Below are 18,332 nucleotides of genomic sequence, written 5' to 3'. Positions count from 1 at the left end.
AGCTGTGACAGACAGAGGATTTCACTGCCTCACTTCCTTTAGTTTCTTCCTTCTCTTAATTGACTTGTGAAAATCAACCAATATGTTTGAAACCCTGTGAAACACAATGCCAGTCTTATCAAGCTCTCCTGCCTTCCCTGGGAATTCCTTGGAATCTCAGAATTTGATTTGACTTTTGCATTCAGCAGAATTCTTAACACGTCTATACCTTGCTTTCCTTTTCTTGGCTTAAGGGAACTCTCTGATTGCCAGAGCAGAGGAAATACCAGATGCTCGTCTTCATCACACAATCCAAGACTGGCCCAAATGCTCCTCTTCAACTTGGCCTTTTCTTCTTCTCCTTTATCTTTCCTCCTAGCTTCTGTAGAAAGTTCAGAGATGTGGTTGGAAACAGTACAGAATACCTTCCCCGTTCTACAACAGGGAAGCATTCACTCTGGCCCAGGGCTTCCAAGGCTATCTTTGTACCCAAAAGGTCCAGAAACTTATTTTTTGTAAGAATGGAAGCACCCCATAAAAAGTGATGGCTTTCTCCTGTCCTTTGTCACCTGCGTCTGGTTCTCGAGGTTATGATTCCTTTGATCGTGAAGATTCTATTTAGCAACCACATGGCTAATAGCCATTGCCAGATCTGCCCTCTATGTCTTTGTCTCATAAAGGTCCTTGTCAAGAACAGGATCTCTCACACACCTCTGTGGCCACATGGAGTTGTGATGATGATGACGCCAAGCCAACTGCACCTTAGCCTGGAGACAGACAACAGAGTTTTTAAGGGAATTACTGTGGTGAAGGGATTGTTTCCCAGGATGTACAGATTCCGTTTCTTGCGTCCCACTATTATTTCTTGTCAAACAGATTTTGGAAGAGACCCACAAAACCTGGGAAACTGGGAGGAGTATGGATGCTATGAGCAAGGGTAACTTTGTACCACCTTCAACTCGACAAAGAGAAAGAGAATCATTGCAGTTGGATCCTTGAGATCCTTCTAAATGTTTGTGCCCAAGCCGTGCACTTCAATGCAACTCCTTCTCCTAGCCTAGCATACTTCATTGCATTTGGTTGGTTCAAACAGTACCCTAGCAAGGCATTTGGGGTATTCCTTTCTAAGCCATCTCGTCTCCCCCACCCTTTATTTGACCCATGCAGATCTCTTTTAGGCCTTGCTCTTGGCTGGAAGTTCTTTGTTTTTACATTTCTTGATTGCAAAGCTTAAGTTACAGTGATGCCCTAAGAAGAGTTACACCAGTCTAAGCCCATTGAAATCAATGGACTTAGACTGGAGTAACTCTGCTTCGGATTGCACTTTTTGGGTGAAAGTGGGAGATTGTAGGACAGATGCACACAAGGAGGATTCTTCAGAAATCTTAAAAGGTCTGTATGGAGCTTCTCCATCATGGAGCCTCAGAGTCATTTGCTGATTTTAGTTGTGATATCCGCTGGACAATTGTCAATACCAAATTAACATTTGTCAGTTAGGAGAATGTGCAGAACCCTAATTTCATTACCCTGATAAATTCTTCTGGCTTCTTCAAAATCACCTAAATGCTTTTCTGGAGCGGAACCATCAAAATAATTTTCAGCTTCTATGTATCTGAAATTTGAGTAGTTATTCTACCTTTAAAAAAAAATCCCTTGCTTAAGAAAAATCCCAACCCCAGAGGCCATTGAGGAACTTCCTTTATGTCCCGACAGCTTCATAGAACTCTGTAAAGAGTTTTAATTCCAAGCTTAGCCTTTTAAGGGAACCCGTGTGTTCCATTCGGAGAGATATGGGATTAACCACAGAATTTGAGTCCAGTGCGCCTTAGAGACCAATAAGATTTTCACGCTCTAAATTTCCAAGAGTCAAAGCTCCCTTCTTCCTACACCATGGGATTAACCACTGGCTTCTATATTTGCAACTGAGGCTGCCCATGTCTCACCGTCTTCTTCCCATAAGGTCAAAGTTTCAACCTGATTGTAAGGTCCATCCAGAATCCATTTGTCTGGAGAGAATTCTAGACACACACACACAAAATCCCAAACAAACAAGATCTGGACCTGAAAGATCTTTCCCCCCCACTCCCCTTACCACCTTCTCTTAACACTCAGCCTGATAAAAAGTTCTGGAATCTCAAAAATTTATTCATTGAATTGTAAGATTCGAGTCCAGTAGCCCCTTAAAGACCAACAAGATTTTCAGGGTGTAAACTTTCAAGAATCAAAACTCTCCCTTTGTTAGCTACCATTGAATTCTGTCATTCTGGTTGGTTATAAGAAAAGAAAAATAATACTACATGGCTTTTGGTTTTGGATTATTCGTCAGGCCAACTTGGCTATCTGGAACCTCTGTTCTTTATCATAGATGCTTATGCTTTATCATAGAAGCTTATGCTACAATAAAATTGGTTAGTCTTAAAGGTGCTACTGGACTCTTTTTGATTCTGTTCTTTATCACTATCTGCTTCCATTATTTGTTTTTGAAGTGTAGATCTGGCAGTCTGCTTTCCAGTGGGCGTTTTCCACTCATGTCTCTTAAAGACATCTTGAGAAATTCCCTCTTGAGATGCGATCCTTTGGGGTGCCAAACATAGGCGAGTGGCAATGAAAATAGTCCCTTTATATACAAACAAACAAACAAACCCTCAAAGAGAATTCTCTGACATCCGACACCCTGGAGTGCAGTCTGTTAGGTGAGGCTTTTGAGAATAAACAACCCAAGCGGCTTGGCAATCGCAGGTTTGCTTCCAAGTCGCATTTTCTATTACTGCAACATAAAATAAAAAATTGACTTTACCAAAGGGAGGCGGGGAGAGCTCTGTAGCCTTATCTGGAAGCTATTTTCTCCACATGCCAGAGCTCTGATTAGAGTGATGGATCCATCTGACACCACTCACAGCCAGGGACAGCTGTAATTGCCTGGCTTATTTGTCACGGCTCTCCACGTTATGGCAGGCAGCACCGTTGCCTGCCTTTAGAGCCAGTTGGGAGCTGAGGGGAAGAACAATGCCTTTAGCACCCTACTTTGATTCCCCCATAGCAAACTGATACCACCTGAGAAGAATAGCTACTTATCCCTTCTCCCCATGTCTGTGGGATTGTGGCTCAATGCTCAAGCCAAGCACCTGCTTTTTTTTTCCATGAAGAAGGTTCCACGTTCAGTCCCTGGTGTCTCCAGTTCAAAGACCTCACGTTGAAGGTGTAGGTGACAGAGACTTCCTTGCTTACAACCGTCAGAGACAACAATATTGGAGCAGATGAACCAGTAGACGGACTCTGCAGAAGACAGTTTCATAGGATCATAAGTTCACTTCGGCCCATGGAATCTTTAGACAACTCATGAGGCATTTAACGGGTCCATTGTCATATCTCTTATTGTCCATGGATTCCATAGTAACCAGAGGTGAGAGTGAAGAAGGCGGAAAGAAATAGGAAAAGATGTGGGTAGCCCTCCCATTTACTGAGCTGGGATGGGAAATTTACCCAGCTCCTGTTTCTTGTCCCTGAGAAACTGAAGAGTGAAAGAAAAAATGGCCTCCACACAGTGATGCTGTAGGACAGGACCATAGAGATTAGAGAAGGCAGCCAAGAACATCACCTAGAAGTGACATCACATCCTCCCCAAACTCTATCCTCCAAAGGCTTCACGTACATGTACACCCCAATCTCCTGGCATTTGCAGAAACAGAGTTGGTAACCCAAGATTTGGATCACTCAGAAGGCAGAGTCAAACAGACTGGAAAATATGTCTCTGTTCCTTACCAGGAAGCACTTCCACGTGTACAGGGTAGTCACCGGAACTGGAGAATGTATTGTGTGATCTTCTATTAAAATGAACACGCAATGAGCAAGCAATGGCTTTTCAAAGCATGAGACTCCATTTCTCCTTTGAATTTTTAAACTTTCCAGATGCCTTAGATGACATGTAATTATTTGCTGGATGCATGCAATGCATCCCCATGTATTTTTAAATGAAAAAGTCTTCTGGGGGTTGTGAGTCAGAGCAGAGAAACAGGAACAAAAGGAGTGGCAACTTATCCTTTTCCCTGCAGTATTTTTGATCAAAATCATGTAATACATTTCCTGTAGGTGGAAAATAGCTGGAGAGTAAAGGGTTAAACCTCCTACAGCTAATTTTCATGTTAAAAATGAAAACTGTCAGGGGACTGTTAGATGCATCTGACACACAAAGTCTTGTTTGGCTTTCACAAGCATTTGTTTCTGGCCAACTCACTGATGAAGTAAATCAAGATGGGTAGCCGTGTTAGTCTGTCCGTAGCCGTGGAGAAGAGCAAGAGTCCAGTAGCATCTAGAAGACTAAACAAAATTGTGGTAGGGTATGAGCTTTCTGAGTCACAGGCAGCTCACCTCTTCAGATACAGCTGAAGAAGTGAACTGTGACTCACGAAAGCTCATACCCTACCAAAAATTTTGTTAGTCTTATAGGTGTTACTGGACTCTTGCTCTTTTCCGCTGATGAAATAAATGGACTTCTGCATGCTAAAAGCACAAATCCCTCTGATAAAAATGAGGGAGGAGAAGATAGACAACTTTTTGACCTGTAGAGAGAAGATTACTTTCATTATTACTAGGATCCGTTCCCGCACGTCCTTATAAAGATAGCCCACTCATGGAATGCTGGAAGCTTTCCCCCAGGAATCCAGACATATTTGTTTGTCTCCATTTGTATACTGTTTGATTTCCATTTTTTTCAGCACCTTTTTTGGGACAGCACTTCCCCAGGATCCCAGAAAAGGCATTGAAAAATGGGAACCAAACAGCCTGCAACTGTTTAGAAAACGGAGATGTCTGGATTCCTGGGGAAAAGCTACTAGCGTTCCTTGAGTGGGCCATCTTTATAAGGAGGTGCAGAAATGGCTTAGGTATTAAGTATAAGTATAGCAAATGGTGTTAAAGGTCACTGTTTTGAAGCCTAATCTTGAATATATCCAATGACAAGTTTTTAAAACATGATCTTGGCCCATTCCCTTTGAGAACTGTCTTTTGTCTTCCCTGCTGTAATCTGAAATGGCACACCTGATGCTAGAGCCGTTTAGAGGGGGTCAGAATCTGATTTCAGCTTCCGTGGGCTTCAGGTTGCCGATCTTTGTTTATATCACAGGTGGGATTGTGAGAAATGAGGTCCCTTGTTCTTCATTTGCTTATATACTGATCCACTGCTATACATTCCCTCTTACCTCACTTCAGAGACTTGGGGAATATAAGAGGAGTACAAAAATGGAAAAGAGTGTGAAAAATCCTCTCTAAAATTAAATTGTAAATGCCAAAGCACAAGAGGTGACAATATGCACGTCTCAAAACACACACGCACACACCTCCCACCATACAGGCATACAACAATTTCCATGCTGAACCAGATTTTTTAAAAATCTTCTCAACTAGAAATGGGCAAATTGCAGCCCAGGGAACACATCCAGCCTGTGGGATCTTTTCATACAGTCCTCGCACTGCTTAACATTGTAGCCTACTGCTGTTCTTTTGAAAGACTTTCTGGCTCTAGCTTTGGAGAGTCACCAATAGAGGGTAGCTGCTTAAGGGTCACTGGGAATAAATGTCAAAGCAGCCACTGCATGGAGAGAAACTGACAGATTTAAGGGAAATACTTCAATAAATGAAGACCTGGCTGTTTTTCAAGTAATCTGGCAATGAAGTGGACCTGCAACCATGTTTAGTGCTGATTGATTCACTCTTGACAACATCTTTCCCATCACATGCATCACGCTGTTACAGCATGCAGCCTTGCAAAAATTGTGTTACCAAATATGTTATCTAGGTCTGCTGATATTTTGTTCATGACTTGCACAGTTAATTTCTGGTGAGGGAAAACTGCACTGGGACAAGTTTGGAAATCCTCAACAACCCTGGCTCCATACAGTTAAAACTCTGCCAAGTAAAAATGCTAGAGACAAGCACAATGTCTTTGTAATGAGTGACAATTAAAATACAGCCATAGCATTATAGAATCTTTGACTTGGAGCCATGCCTAGGGTTGATCTTGAGTTTTGGAAACTTTTAGAACAGGGTTAGGCTTTTTTTTTGGCTAAGAGCCAAGCTACATGTGACGCCTGACACAGGTTGGACACTTGTCAGCTTCCCTCAAGTTTTGATGGGAAATGTAGGCATCCTGGTCTTGCAGCTGTAATGGAGAACCAGAACGCCTACATTTCCCATCAAAACTTGAAGGAAGCTGACAAGTGTCCAACCTGTGTCAGGCGTCACTTGTGGCTTGGCTCTAAGTATTAAAGTTTCTAAGAGCCCCATGGAGCAGAGTGGTAAGCTGCAGTACTGCAGTCCAAGCTCTGCTCATGACCTGAGTTCGATCCTGGCAGAAGCCGGGTTTAGGTAGCCAGCTCAAGGTTGACTCAGCCGTCCATCTTTCTGAGGTTGGTAAAACAAGTACCCAGTTTCCTGGAGGTAAAGTGTAGATGACTGGGGAAGGCAATGGCAAACCACCTCATAACAAAAAGTCTGCCAAGAAAACGTCATGATGCGATGTCCCCCGTGGGTCAGTAATGACTCGGTGCTTGCACCTATCTTTACCTATTAAAATGCATCATTTACTTGTAAAGGCGTTGGTGTGCCAGCAAAATGGGGGTGGGGGCATGGAGAGCAGGGTGTAGCTGCCAAATACACATGAAGCAAGCCAAATCTCAGCAGTGCTGATTGCTCGCAAAGATTTGTCTTGGACTCAGCTGGTGACAGTGCCAGATCTGAGAGGTGATGATAGGCGTAAGCCATGCCTGTTGCCTTCTCCTGCACCACTGACCCCAACAATGCTGCCAGTGCCTTAGTGGCTTAAGCAGAGATTTGGCTCCCTGGGTGCCAGGCAAAACCCCACTGGCAGTCAGGAAAGAGCTCATTGAATTCTGCAACAGATTCATCTTCACTCCGCTCCTGTGCCTGGCCACCTGAGTCCTGCCCCAACACCCTCATGCGAGTGGCTTCAGCACCTCGGCTTGAAGGTCAATGATAGCAATAGCCTGCCCTGCCTGGATCACGTACCAATGATATCATGGGCATCCATCAGAGCTGTGGGGTCTCTGGACAAAGAGATCCTGGAGGATGTGACGAATTCTGAGAAAGAACACCTACAATTTCCATCAATATCACCTTTAAATTTGGGTGGGTCCTATTGTTTGTCTGAACACTGACATGCCTCTTTGGATGGACTGAGCCCTCTAGTCTAACCCAACCTAGATTACTGGAAGCAAAAACCCAACATGAAACAGAATGTTGGCCTCCACCACTGTTTAACCTTAGCCCACCCTTGCTGCAAACTTTTCACACAAATTTCTAACCTGAGCTTCTCCATGGCGTGAAAAATGCAGTAGTTGGATACTCCTGTGTGGTTGGCCATGACTTGTTTATTACAAACTTCCTCACAACTGAGATCTTCAGAATGGTCCCATTTGTCATGTGATAAATCTTGTGAACTGCGGGGAATCTTAAAGGAGCCCGGCTCAGGGGCAAGATTGGGTTCTTTCTGCTCACAAAGACATTGCTAGATAATTAAACTGCAGCAGGGACCCACTTCGTAGCATCCTGCATTAATCCAACCCCAAGTCAGCCAGCCACTTTCCTCCTTCTCTTTCCCCTCCTACCTTTTGTCTGGCTGCATTGCCAGCTCTGCGGGACTTCACTTTGGTTCTGCATAGTGCCCTTAATCTAACAGGAAACTAATTTCATAAGAGGTCTCCTGCAGAGAGCCAGAGTTCTAGGCCCTGGTGTTGTTAGGGGCAACCACAAACTCTGTGCATCCAATATGGGGCCATGCCATGCTAAAAATCAATGTGAAAGAGATTTGACAAGGTTGCCGAAGTGTCATTCTGGTACAGGTCACCTGGAGGTTTGCCCAAAAAGAACAGAATCCCAATTCCTTCATTAATCCTTATTGACAGAACAGTTGGGGTTGTACATTGTGGACAGTGCATTCCTTCAGATGTTATAAAATACCACTTTTGAAGTGTAAAAGACAAAGCTGATCATAACTGGTAGGAAGGTGAAAGCAGGCTATAAATGAGGCAGGCCCCAGTTCAAAGGTTACCTCTGTCATTTACTCACTGGGTGATCTTGGCCTAGGCAAGCCACTGTTAAATATAAGGATAACAATACTGGCCTTCCTTACAAGATTCTTATGAGTTGGTTTACCAATGTCAAAATGGGGCCTGACCAGTTACTACCATAACTCCATGTTCCAAGAACAGTTCCTGAGAAGCCTATCTGGTGTTCCTTGAATAAAGATTAGTAATGGAAATCAAACTTTCCTGAAAGTCCATTTGCCTGCTCTTATTGATCTTGCCTGCTAATGTGCCACAATGGGAGAAAGTTGCCGATTTCCAGGTGGGGCCAGTATTTCTATCAGAATTGCACCTCATCTCCAGATGACAGAGATCCATTCCCCTAGAGGAAATGGCCAGTTTGGTGTAGTGGTTAAGAACGGCAGGACTCTAATCTGGAGAACCAGGTTTGATTCCCCTCTCCTCCACTTGAAGCCACTGCGTGACCTTGATTCAGTCACAGCCCTCTCAGAGCTCTCTCAGCCCCACCCGCCTCACAGGGCGATTGTCGTGAGGATAATAATAATATTACACTTTGTAAACCGCTCTGAGTGTGGCATTAAGAGCCAAAACAGACGTGACGAATTTCACGTGTCGTCCACGCGATTGCACTTACACGTGTCTCCCGTGGGTTTTGCTGTTCACGTGCTGCCCGTGTGTTTCGGCACAATCGGCACCCCCTCCTACACGCGTTTGCGGTCGAGCATCCACGGGTTCTTGGCTGTGCTTCTGTGACGTGCTTCCCTTGGCGCATGCTCACAGCCCACAGCTGAAAAATCAGCCGTCAGTGGCTGCTCCTGAACTGGCCGGCAGGTGGCGTCCTGCGTTATCTGAGACTATAAGTTTTCCATGACGAAGTCAATGCACTCTACGCGCACTTGTCGGGGCTTGCTGGATGGGCGCCTTGGCTTGCAGTGGTGCCCTTTCAAGCACCGCGGACCCCGGAATGTGCGGAGTGGTGTGCTCGCCGAATGTGAAAAGGCTGCATGTATGCGGCCCCGAGGTAGCAAAACACTTGATGGGGCTTGTCGAAAGGATTGTTGAACAATTGGGGCTTGTTGACAGGACTATTGGACGTGCGGAGGACATGTCCAGTGCCCGCCGAATGCCAAAAGGAGTTGGCATGCAGCCAGGGATCCGGCTTGAGGGCCGGCTCCATGGCTGCATGTTTGCGGCCCCCAGCGGTGTCCAGACACTTGTTGGGGCTTTCCGAAAGGGCTATTCAATGTGCAGTGGGGAGCTTTCCGACAGTGCGGAGGGCATGTCCTGTGCCCTGCGAATGACGAAAGGAGTGGTCCTGCAGCCAGGGAGCCGGCTGGAGGGCCGGCTCCCTGGCTGCATGTTTGCGGCCCCTCCCCGCGGATGCCAAACACTTGTCGAGAGGACTATTCAACGGGCGGAGGACATGTCCTGTGCCCGCCGAATGTCAAAAGGCTTGAGGGCCGGCTCCCGACTACACCACAGGTGGTGGGGGTCCACGGGGGGACCTTGACGAAAGTGCGGAGTGTGAATGTGAAAAGGATTGAGGGCTTGAGGGCCGGCTCCCGGGCTGCATGTTTGCGGCCCCTCCCCTGCGGTGTTTTGGCGGGCCAGTGAAGACCAATAAACACTTTGCTGATATTTAATTGACTGGTTGGTCCAATCCACATTTTTCGGGGGGGGAGGGGGGTCTTGGAGTTGCCGAATGGGGGCGCTTCGTTGTGATTGACGTGTTCCGCATCCCCTGGGGGCACGCAGAGTGCGGATGGTGACCGTTAGCCTTGGGGGTATAACTGGCCATCCCAAAGAGTGCGTGGCGCACATCGGGAGCAATGCCGCCTCGCCCTCGCGCGCGTAGCCCCTGGCGCCGGGTAGAGGTCGAGCTGCTGCTCTCCGCGGTCCTTCACATGGGCTACGCGGGGGAGGTCATGCACAGGGCGCGGGGCCGTGCACCGCATGCCTGGGCGGCGACATCTCGCTGCCTGGGCGTGTCAGGCGTCGCGCGCTCGCTGGCGGAGTGCCGGGTCAAGTTCCGCTCCCTCAGGCAGCAGTTCCTGAGGTGGTGCCAGGGGGGGTGCTCCATCCTGCGCCTCACCGCCGCGCAATGGAGCGTATTGTGGCCGAGTCCAAGCGGGCGGCGGCAGAGGGCCCACGCCAGGGAGGTGAGCTGCTTGTCCATGTTGTGCACGTTGTGCCGGGCATGACTTCCCTCGCTCGCCCGCGACTTCCCTTGCACGCCCGTGACCTTTGGCGGTGGGGGACCAAGCGAGGTGGCTCTCCGGTTTCTTGTCGCTGAACAAGTGCTTGGTGCGCCACTGGGCAGGGCAGGGGCGCGCGGCGCTGGAGGTCTGTGTTTTTACCACGATTGTTTGCTCTTCTGCAGGGGAGGAACAACGCGGGGAGGAAATGATCTCCGTCACAAGCGGAGAGGAGGAGGAGCAGGACCCGGGCGCGGGTGCGGTCAGTGCACCACCACTGTCGCCAACAGGGTGGGCAGGGGAGGCCCCGCGGCGCCCGGAGTCGGCTACAACGGAAGAGCCAGGTAGTTCCCAGTTGCCAGCGGTTGCAGCGGACGATGCCAATGCGAGTGTGTGTGCTGGGGGGGGCGCACACCCCACAACGGGCCCTCCCAATCGTTGCTCCTGTGCCCTGGGAAGCATTAAGGGATATTGTGGTGCGTGTGGTGGGCCGGTGAGGGGCCTGATGAATGCTGGGGAAATATGATCGACTATATTTGTGGGCTTTCGCAAGCGCAGTTCTATTAGAACTATGGGTTGCTGCCACAGAACTATAGAGTGAGAGACATTTCACTGCACTATGGAAGACTGATATTTGGCATGGCAGGCCTTCATTTCGCGCAGATTTGCAAAGGGCAAGAAAAGACAAACAAGTAAGATTGGAATGGGAGATTGCCGAGCATTGCTTGAATGGTCAAAATGGCAAGAAACATGTGAGGACAGAAGCAAGCCACGGAAGAGCATAGAATGTTGCTTGGGGTTTGGGGTTGTTTTTTTGGGTGACCTGCTGAGACAGAAATATAATTTGCATACTTCTGTCCTGCATCTGAGGGAGGGTGGGACTTGATATTGCTTCGGGGTTATGCGTTCTTTGTGGGGAGATTGCGTGCTCACCGATTGTCATTTCTTGAAAAGAAACCTGTCCTGACCCTGACCGCAGAACACTTTGTTCCACCACAGACTCATCCGGTTCCACCTCTGTGGCCCCACGAGAGGCGGAGCGCGAGGCGGAGATGGAAGAGCAGGAGACGGTGCCTGTGACGGTGCGGGGACAGGTCGCCGTGGAGGCCTGCCTCCGGATTTGTAAGTTGGGTGCCATTTTTGGTTTGGGGGGGGGTTGGCCCATCTGGGAGTTGGGCGACAAGAGATGGCGAGGATCTGCGGCAACGATGGGGGAGGGGGTTCCTGCGGTCTCGATCACTGCTCAAGCAGGGCTGAGCAGGGGGGGCCATCTGCGGCTTCCGCAGAGAGTGGGGGACTGTGAGACTAAGATGTCCTTACAGGGCGGTGGGTGCGGAGCTGACATTGTGCTCTCTCCTCCAGTGCACAGAACCGAGGCGGCAGTGACCAGACTGGCGGGGGACATCTCTGTCATCGGACAAACCATTCAAGAGATGCGCCGGGAGATGGAAACGCTGCTGGGGCAGGGAGGGGAGGGTCCAGGTGACATATCGCTGTCATAAGTGTTTGTTGAGGTTTGCATGTTTGCAGTTACTGTGGTTTGCAAATAAAGGTTTGTTGTTTGCATGTTTACAGTTACTTCGTGAAGGTCGCATCGTTTATTGTGGTGTGATGCATTTCTCGGCTGGGGCTGGATGGAGTACAGCATGTGGGGAACCCGGTGGCGGGGGGTGCAGGAGTGTGGGAGGGTGGGCCCAATGGACGGGGCAGCGGGACATCCGGTGCGAGTGGGTTCAGAGTTCCACCATGGCTGGCCTTTGACAAAACGCACACACTGTGCCTAAGCCAGGAAACTCTCGCCCCATGGCTACATCTTGTGGTGTGGCACATGACCAAGACTTTGTTGTTCCTAGATACTGGCACACAATCTCAGCTCTGCCTTGACTGGCCTTTGACAAAACACACACACTCTGCCTAAGCCACCTCCCCGGGAGGTTGTGGGGGGAGGACATGGCGAATATGTGTTCACCACATATTCGGTGAAGGGGGGGGAGGGAATGTTTGCTTATCAGGGGGACAGTGTTAAGTGCCAGCCAGAAAGCGGGGGGAGACTTTGGGAAAGCATGGGTAGATTCCGGCTCTGCCTGGCCTGATGTCACACAAGTGACAGTTCCTGACCTTGGCCTAAAAACATGGCCAGGTGTGGTGCCCTGGGTGTCAAGTAGCTGTATAAATGCAGGAAACTCTCCCCCCCCCCATGGCTACATCTTGTGGTGTGGCACATGACAAAGACTTCGTTGTTCCTAGATGCTGGCACACAATCTCAGCTCTGCCTTGACTGGCCTTTGACAAAACATACACACTCTGCCTAAGCCACCTCCCAGGGATGTAGTGGGGGGAGGACATGGCTGAATATGTGTTCTCCACATGTTCAGGAAAGGGGGGGGAGGGAATGTTTGCTTATCAGGGGGACAGTGTTAAGTGCCAGCCAGAAATCGGAGGGAGGGTTTGGGAAAGCATGGGTAGATTCCTGCTCTGCCTAGCCTGATGTCACAAAAGTGACAGCTCCGCACCTTGGCCTGAAAACATGGCCAGGTGTGGTGCCCTGGGAGTCAGGTGGCTGTTTAAATGCAGGAAACTCTCGCCCCTTGTGTCTTCCCCGAGGGGACCCAAACAAGCTCATGTCATGCTCCTTCTCTTCAACCCTGTCCTCCAAACCAACCTGTGTGGCGGGTTCGGCGGGGAGGGTGTGCTTGCAACCCCCCCACACACACACACACACAACCATGCATGGCCTAATGCGCCCAGGTATCACGGTGCAACGAGCATTCGCCATTAGCCAAGGAAGCTTTTGCGGGAACTGGCAGAGAGGGCCGCTTCCCCCCCCCATATGCGCGTTCCAGCAAACAGCCATCGAGGCACAACTGCCGGGGGCCGCAAGGCGGCATCCCGAGGTGGGCGTGGCGAGCGCAATTACTTCGCAGTCTTTCTCCAAGGAACTCCTTTTCCACCATGTCGACCTTGATCTCCTCCACCACAGCGGTCATGTTCTTGTGGACCATGTGCGCGAGATCGACACGGTCAGGGAAGAGCGACTCCAGGCGGAACGGCACCATGGTATCTCTGCCGCGTCCCGCTCGTGCTCCGTCAGCCCCTTTTCCTGCATGGCCATGGCTGCCTGCTCTGCCCACTCCTCCCGCCAGTTGCTCGGCACCCACTCCGCCATGCTTTGCAGCGATGCCACAGGCACGTGCGGTTGACAAGGGAAGCCTCGCACGTTGTGCGCGGGCAAACCAACTTAACAGCCAATCGCATGGCGCCACGCGGAGGCCGAAAGCTGGTTGGTCGCAGCTTCTGAGACCACGGAGATCGGAGACATCGATCAGGTCAAGGCGCACCGCCGAGAGCCAAGCATCCCCAAATATCCCGGGCCCATTACTGCAAAAGTAGACGCAACCGTGATGGGAGACCAGCCGGAAGCACCAGGGGCAGTGCGCCCCAGGATTTCGGGCACCAAATGTTTTTTCACACCCAGGTTTTAGGCCTCCCCGTGTACAAGCCATGACCAACAAAAACTGGAAAGCCAAAAATAAAAACCGACGGAGCCACGGGGGCATGAGGGCATGGTTGCGCAGACACATGATGAACGTGAACAGATGGATGTTGTGAGTTTTCCGGGCTGTATTGCCGTGGTGTTTGCATTGCAGTGCCTGACGGTTCGCCAGCAGCTGTGGCGGGTGCAGTACCAAAGGAGAGAGATGTCTCAGTGTCACAGTGACACCGTGACCCGGCGGCCAGAATGCCGCTAAGACGGCGAGGGACAGCAATCCCCCCTACTTTGTAGACCTCAGTAGGGCCGCAGCTGGGTGAGATCCCGGAGTGGGGGGGACCCCCGGGGGGGCCGCCTCTGACACGAACCAAAACATTCAGCCAATCATTGCAGGCCCGCGGACTAGGGCATTGCGCCCTGTGAGGCTGCGGCCTGCGTCACCTGGTCGCTCGCAAGGTGCAGGCAATAGCGCCATCTAGCAGTCAGCAAGATGTCCACAAGCCCTGGAATGGATAAAGAGCCGCTCAGTGCTGGGAACTCGCTGGTCGTGAAGAGGGGCACGTGCAGACGCGGACACACAATCACAGGTTCAGTGGGGGCAGGACACACGCTAAACTCCTGAAACGGGCACGGGCGGGCCGAAACAGACAGGAGTGCTGACACTTGCGCAACCACGTGTAATTCTTAACGTGTGTTTCGGCTCGTAAGTTGTCCTGAATGCAGTATATAAATTGAACGTTGCTATTGTTGTTATCTTCCTGGGGGGGGGGTCTAAACATCCCTCTTGAGTTCTGTCCCCCCCCACCCCATCTCTGCCATCCCCAGGCAGTGCCCTGAAATCGCCAAGAATTTTCCAAGCTGGAGTTGGCAACCTTGAGAATTAGCAAGACAGTGTATGTGAGTTTTCAAAACTTGAAATGTACTGCAGATGTGCTAAAAGAGCCTTGAGTCATAGCAAGAAAGGTGGGCTATAAATGAAACGAATAGATACGTTATTGTCCTTTTCTAGGTAGTTCATGTAAAGCAATATCCGTAGATGCAGCAGAGTGAAAAATGTTTACTGATTTAAATTCTTGAGGAAGGGAATACCGTCAGAGGCAGCTGGACAGAACTGTGGTCACCTTCATGACAAAAAAGAAACCATAGCAAAAGGAAAGGGCACGATTAAGGGGGTAACAATTTTCCCCTAAGATGGAGGGCAAAAAAGCTTAAGGGCTTTTCAAGTCAGGGGAAAAAATGACTGGGGGGGGGGGGGTTACATGAGAGAGAATGTGGAGAACGTGGATAGAAAGATTTCTCCCTCTCTCTTAATTCTAGAACTTGGGGGTGCCCAATAGGTAGTTGATTCATGAAAGAAAAAAGAAAGCACTTCTTCAGACAACATGTGGAACTCAATGCCACAAGACTGCGGTAATAGTTACTAGCTTACACAGCTTTGAACAGAATTTGGACAGTTTTTTTTTTTTAATAAAAATTTTTATTGGATTAGACACATATAATATTTATTACAATCACATTCCCTTAGATTTTCCAATTCTAACCCCCTCCCTTCCCCCCCTTTTGTTGACTTCCAACAGTTTTCCAACCCCTTATCTATTCTCGCTCTACTCATTTCAAACTTATTATGCTTATTGTAATATACTTTCAAACTCTTCTAAGCTTATCTGTAGTAACATAGTGCTATCTCTAATTCCCTTCCCAAATGGGTAAAAGTAAAACACTCTTAACTTATCTTCTTCAATAATAATAATAATAATAATCATCATTTTGATAGTCTGTACTCTATCTTACTCTTTCTAATTACTTCAAAATGGGACAAACAATTTGTCCCTCCTTATGCATAACTTCAAATACTTCTATAAACATTGCATACATTTATTATAAATCAGTCAGTTTGAAGAAAAAAAAAGAATTTGGACAGTTTTGTAGAGTACTTGGTCAATTTTTTGTCATGGTGGCTAAATGGAACCTCCGTGTTCAGAGACAGTGTACCTCAGAATACCAGTTAGTATGGGACAACAGCAAGAGGGCAGGCTTTAGTCTCCCTGTCCTGCTTATAGGCCTATATCCTGGAAAACAGAATATAGGACTAGATGTGCCATCAGTGTAATCCAGCAATGCTGTTACGTTCTTATGAGGAGGAAGGAATTATGGGGAAGAACACTTCTCATTCCACCTGAATTATTTTGCCTTTAGTATGTTTCCGCTCTAATTTCACAGTGTTTATGGTTTTTTTAAAAAAATTGGGACTCCCCAGGTACAGAATAGTCCATGTGGAGCAACAAAAATGGGGAAATAACTCTCTCTCAGTGCTGTTTCAGTGTCAGAAAGGAGCTTTGGGGGGGGGGGGAGTCCGAAGCCTTTCCTTACTCCCCCCCCCATGCCAGTGTTCTGAGCCTGTTTGAGTTTTCCTTTATTTTTTAAAAGCCATTCCCCACAGCTTATGTGTGGCTGCAGGGAACCCAGTCTCAACTCATTAAGAACCAAAATGTGTCATTTGGCCCCCAGTTGCAGTCAAACTGGTGCAAAAAGCATTGTGTATGGAGTGGAGGGCATAATTTGCAGAGACGCAGCTGTTGAGGAAGGGGTGCTTCATCCATCTTCCTCCTCTGAGATCCTCCCTCCCTCGTTGCTGATGCAAGATGGGAGGGAAACAGCGAGCGGGGGGGGGGGGGTGCCCAGAAACTGCAGGGGAAAGACTTGCAGCAGTTAAAAGGGTTGACCATCTCCTCCTCTGCCCGCTACTTTCTTTTCTTCCAGGACTGGTTTGGAGCTGGGTAATGCTTCCAATAAAGCTAAATGTGTTAGTTATCGAATGAGTCTGGACTCACTCTTGAGGTTCTCGATGGTGCTCTTCAAGTGGGTCTGGCATGAGATGAGAGTTTGGCCAGCCATCAGGACAAGTCATGAGTGACTCTTCTTCCTCTCTAAGCCTGCCCTTCTGCAAAGAAGAAGGGCTTTGTTTTGCAAGGCTGGTCTCATGCATCCGCCAAGGAGTCGTCATTCGCATCTTCCTTTCACGCTTCACTTTGTTCACTTTTGGAAAATGTCTGCTATTTTCTGGCTCCCCCATCCACTTCAGAGCCCACCTTCTCCATCCCATTTTCTTTTATATATATTTATAAATATCTGTTTTTTGCACAGCACTGTGTTCATGGAGTGGTAATTTTTATGAAACAATATTTTTATTTTTATCTTCATTCTTTTTCCCCCTCTTCCATTGTTTCCTTCCCTGGTTTAGAAATAAGTGAGCCCACAAGCTCAACCTTGTTCCAAGGTCAGTATTGTGCTTGCTGTATGTCACATCTGCCCTGCCTCCCTGGATTGCAACCACCACACATAACCACCACACCCCTTTATTACGCATTGCCTGTTTCCCTGTCCGATTTGCATGGAGGACGGTCCCACTTCCTGCAAGGCAACCCTAAGAGAGAGCACGTTCCGATTGATCCGCTTGCTCTCCATCTTGTCATGTCTGATCTGTCAACCCCGTGGCTCAGAGCTAGAGCATCCAGTTCCAGATCTCCTCCTACCAGAAACTGGATCTAGACTCATGTCCAAGCAACTAAGAGCATGTCAGTGTCAGCTTTATACTACTTTCAGCATCCTAACTAACCAAAGAATCTTGGGGATTCAAGAGTGATGATAGCATTGAGAAATAGAGTCTCTGCACACAGGGTGCCTCAGCGTGTGTTCGTCAAGTGTAGGGAGATGCAATGTTAGTCGGGAAGAGTAGTTTTAAAAGACAGAGGCTGCAGAGATTGCTCCTCAGAGGGTTTGTTAATTTCATCTTCACCTCCCCAAAAGCTCTGTCAGTTTCACTTCTCCTTTGCCTCCAGCTCTGCCTATTTAAACTACCCTTCCTAGCTAACATTGCATCTCTTAATATGTGTTTTTCGTGTATCACATGTCTCCTGTAGAGAGACTCATAGTTCCCAAAACCACAGATACCAGGATTAAAAAAAAACCAAAAAAACAGCCTGACTTCTCATCTTCCGGGAATGGTACCCAGAGAATATTTCACATGAGATCTTTGGGAATTGTAGTTTTGATAGTGAGGCTAAAGATTTCTAGCCAATTCTTCTAAGAATCCTCACCAAGTGACTATTCCCAGGAATCTTTGGGAAGAAGCCATGATGTGTCGACTGATATAAGGCAAATGCAGGTTTGCAAAGTAGAAGCGAAGAGGCTGTGGCTCAGTAGCGGAGAAGATCTTAGGTTCAGTCCCCGGCATCTCCGGTAGGTTATATAAAAGACCTCTACCTGCAAACCTAGAGAACTGCTTCCAGTTTGTGTAGACAATACCGTCTTTGATGGACTGATGGGTCGATCTAGTATACGGCAGCTTCATGTATCCATGTGTTCCTATCCACATGTATCCATGTGATTCTATAAACTTGTTCACGGTCAGAGTAGTTCAAAAGTGGAATCAGCTGCCTAGGGAGGTGGTGAGCTCCCCCTCACTGGCAGTTTTCAAGAAGAGGCTGGATGAATACTTGTCCGAGATGCTTTAGGCTGACCCTGCACTGGGCAGGGGGTTGGACTAGATGGTCTGTATGGCCCCTTCCAACTCTATGATTCTATGGTCTGTATGGCCCCTTCCAACTC

The 18,332-nt window shown here is 48.4% G+C and overlaps 1 protein-coding gene across 5 annotated transcripts in view; it reads left to right on the top strand.

The window, feature by feature from the left end:
* The window catches only part of LOC129342146 (protein CEPU-1-like), a 1,103,651-nt gene that overhangs the window by 1,070,018 nt on the left and 15,301 nt on the right, over window positions 1-18,332 (top strand). Inside the window, exons 9-11 of one of the 5 annotated variants that reach the window (XM_054997744.1) lie at window positions 10,420-10,578; window positions 11,234-11,356; window positions 11,597-11,806. The exons of 3 other annotated variants lie outside the window; for them this stretch is intronic. In XM_054997744.1, coding sequence (XP_054853719.1) covers window positions 10,420-10,578; window positions 11,234-11,356; window positions 11,597-11,736 — 422 coding nt within the window. In that variant the 3' untranslated portion in view covers window positions 11,737-11,806. Of the gene's footprint in view, window positions 1-10,419; window positions 10,579-11,233; window positions 11,357-11,596; window positions 11,807-18,332 lie in introns of those variants that run through there. One more of the 5 variants, XM_054997745.1, reaches the window with a different exon arrangement.

The sequence above is a fragment of the Eublepharis macularius genome, chromosome 14 (genome assembly GCF_028583425.1).
Source record: "Eublepharis macularius isolate TG4126 chromosome 14, MPM_Emac_v1.0, whole genome shotgun sequence".
Classification (NCBI taxonomy): Eukaryota; Metazoa; Chordata; class Lepidosauria; order Squamata; family Eublepharidae; genus Eublepharis; species Eublepharis macularius.
This window is presented reverse-complemented; position numbering and strand designations above follow the sequence as displayed.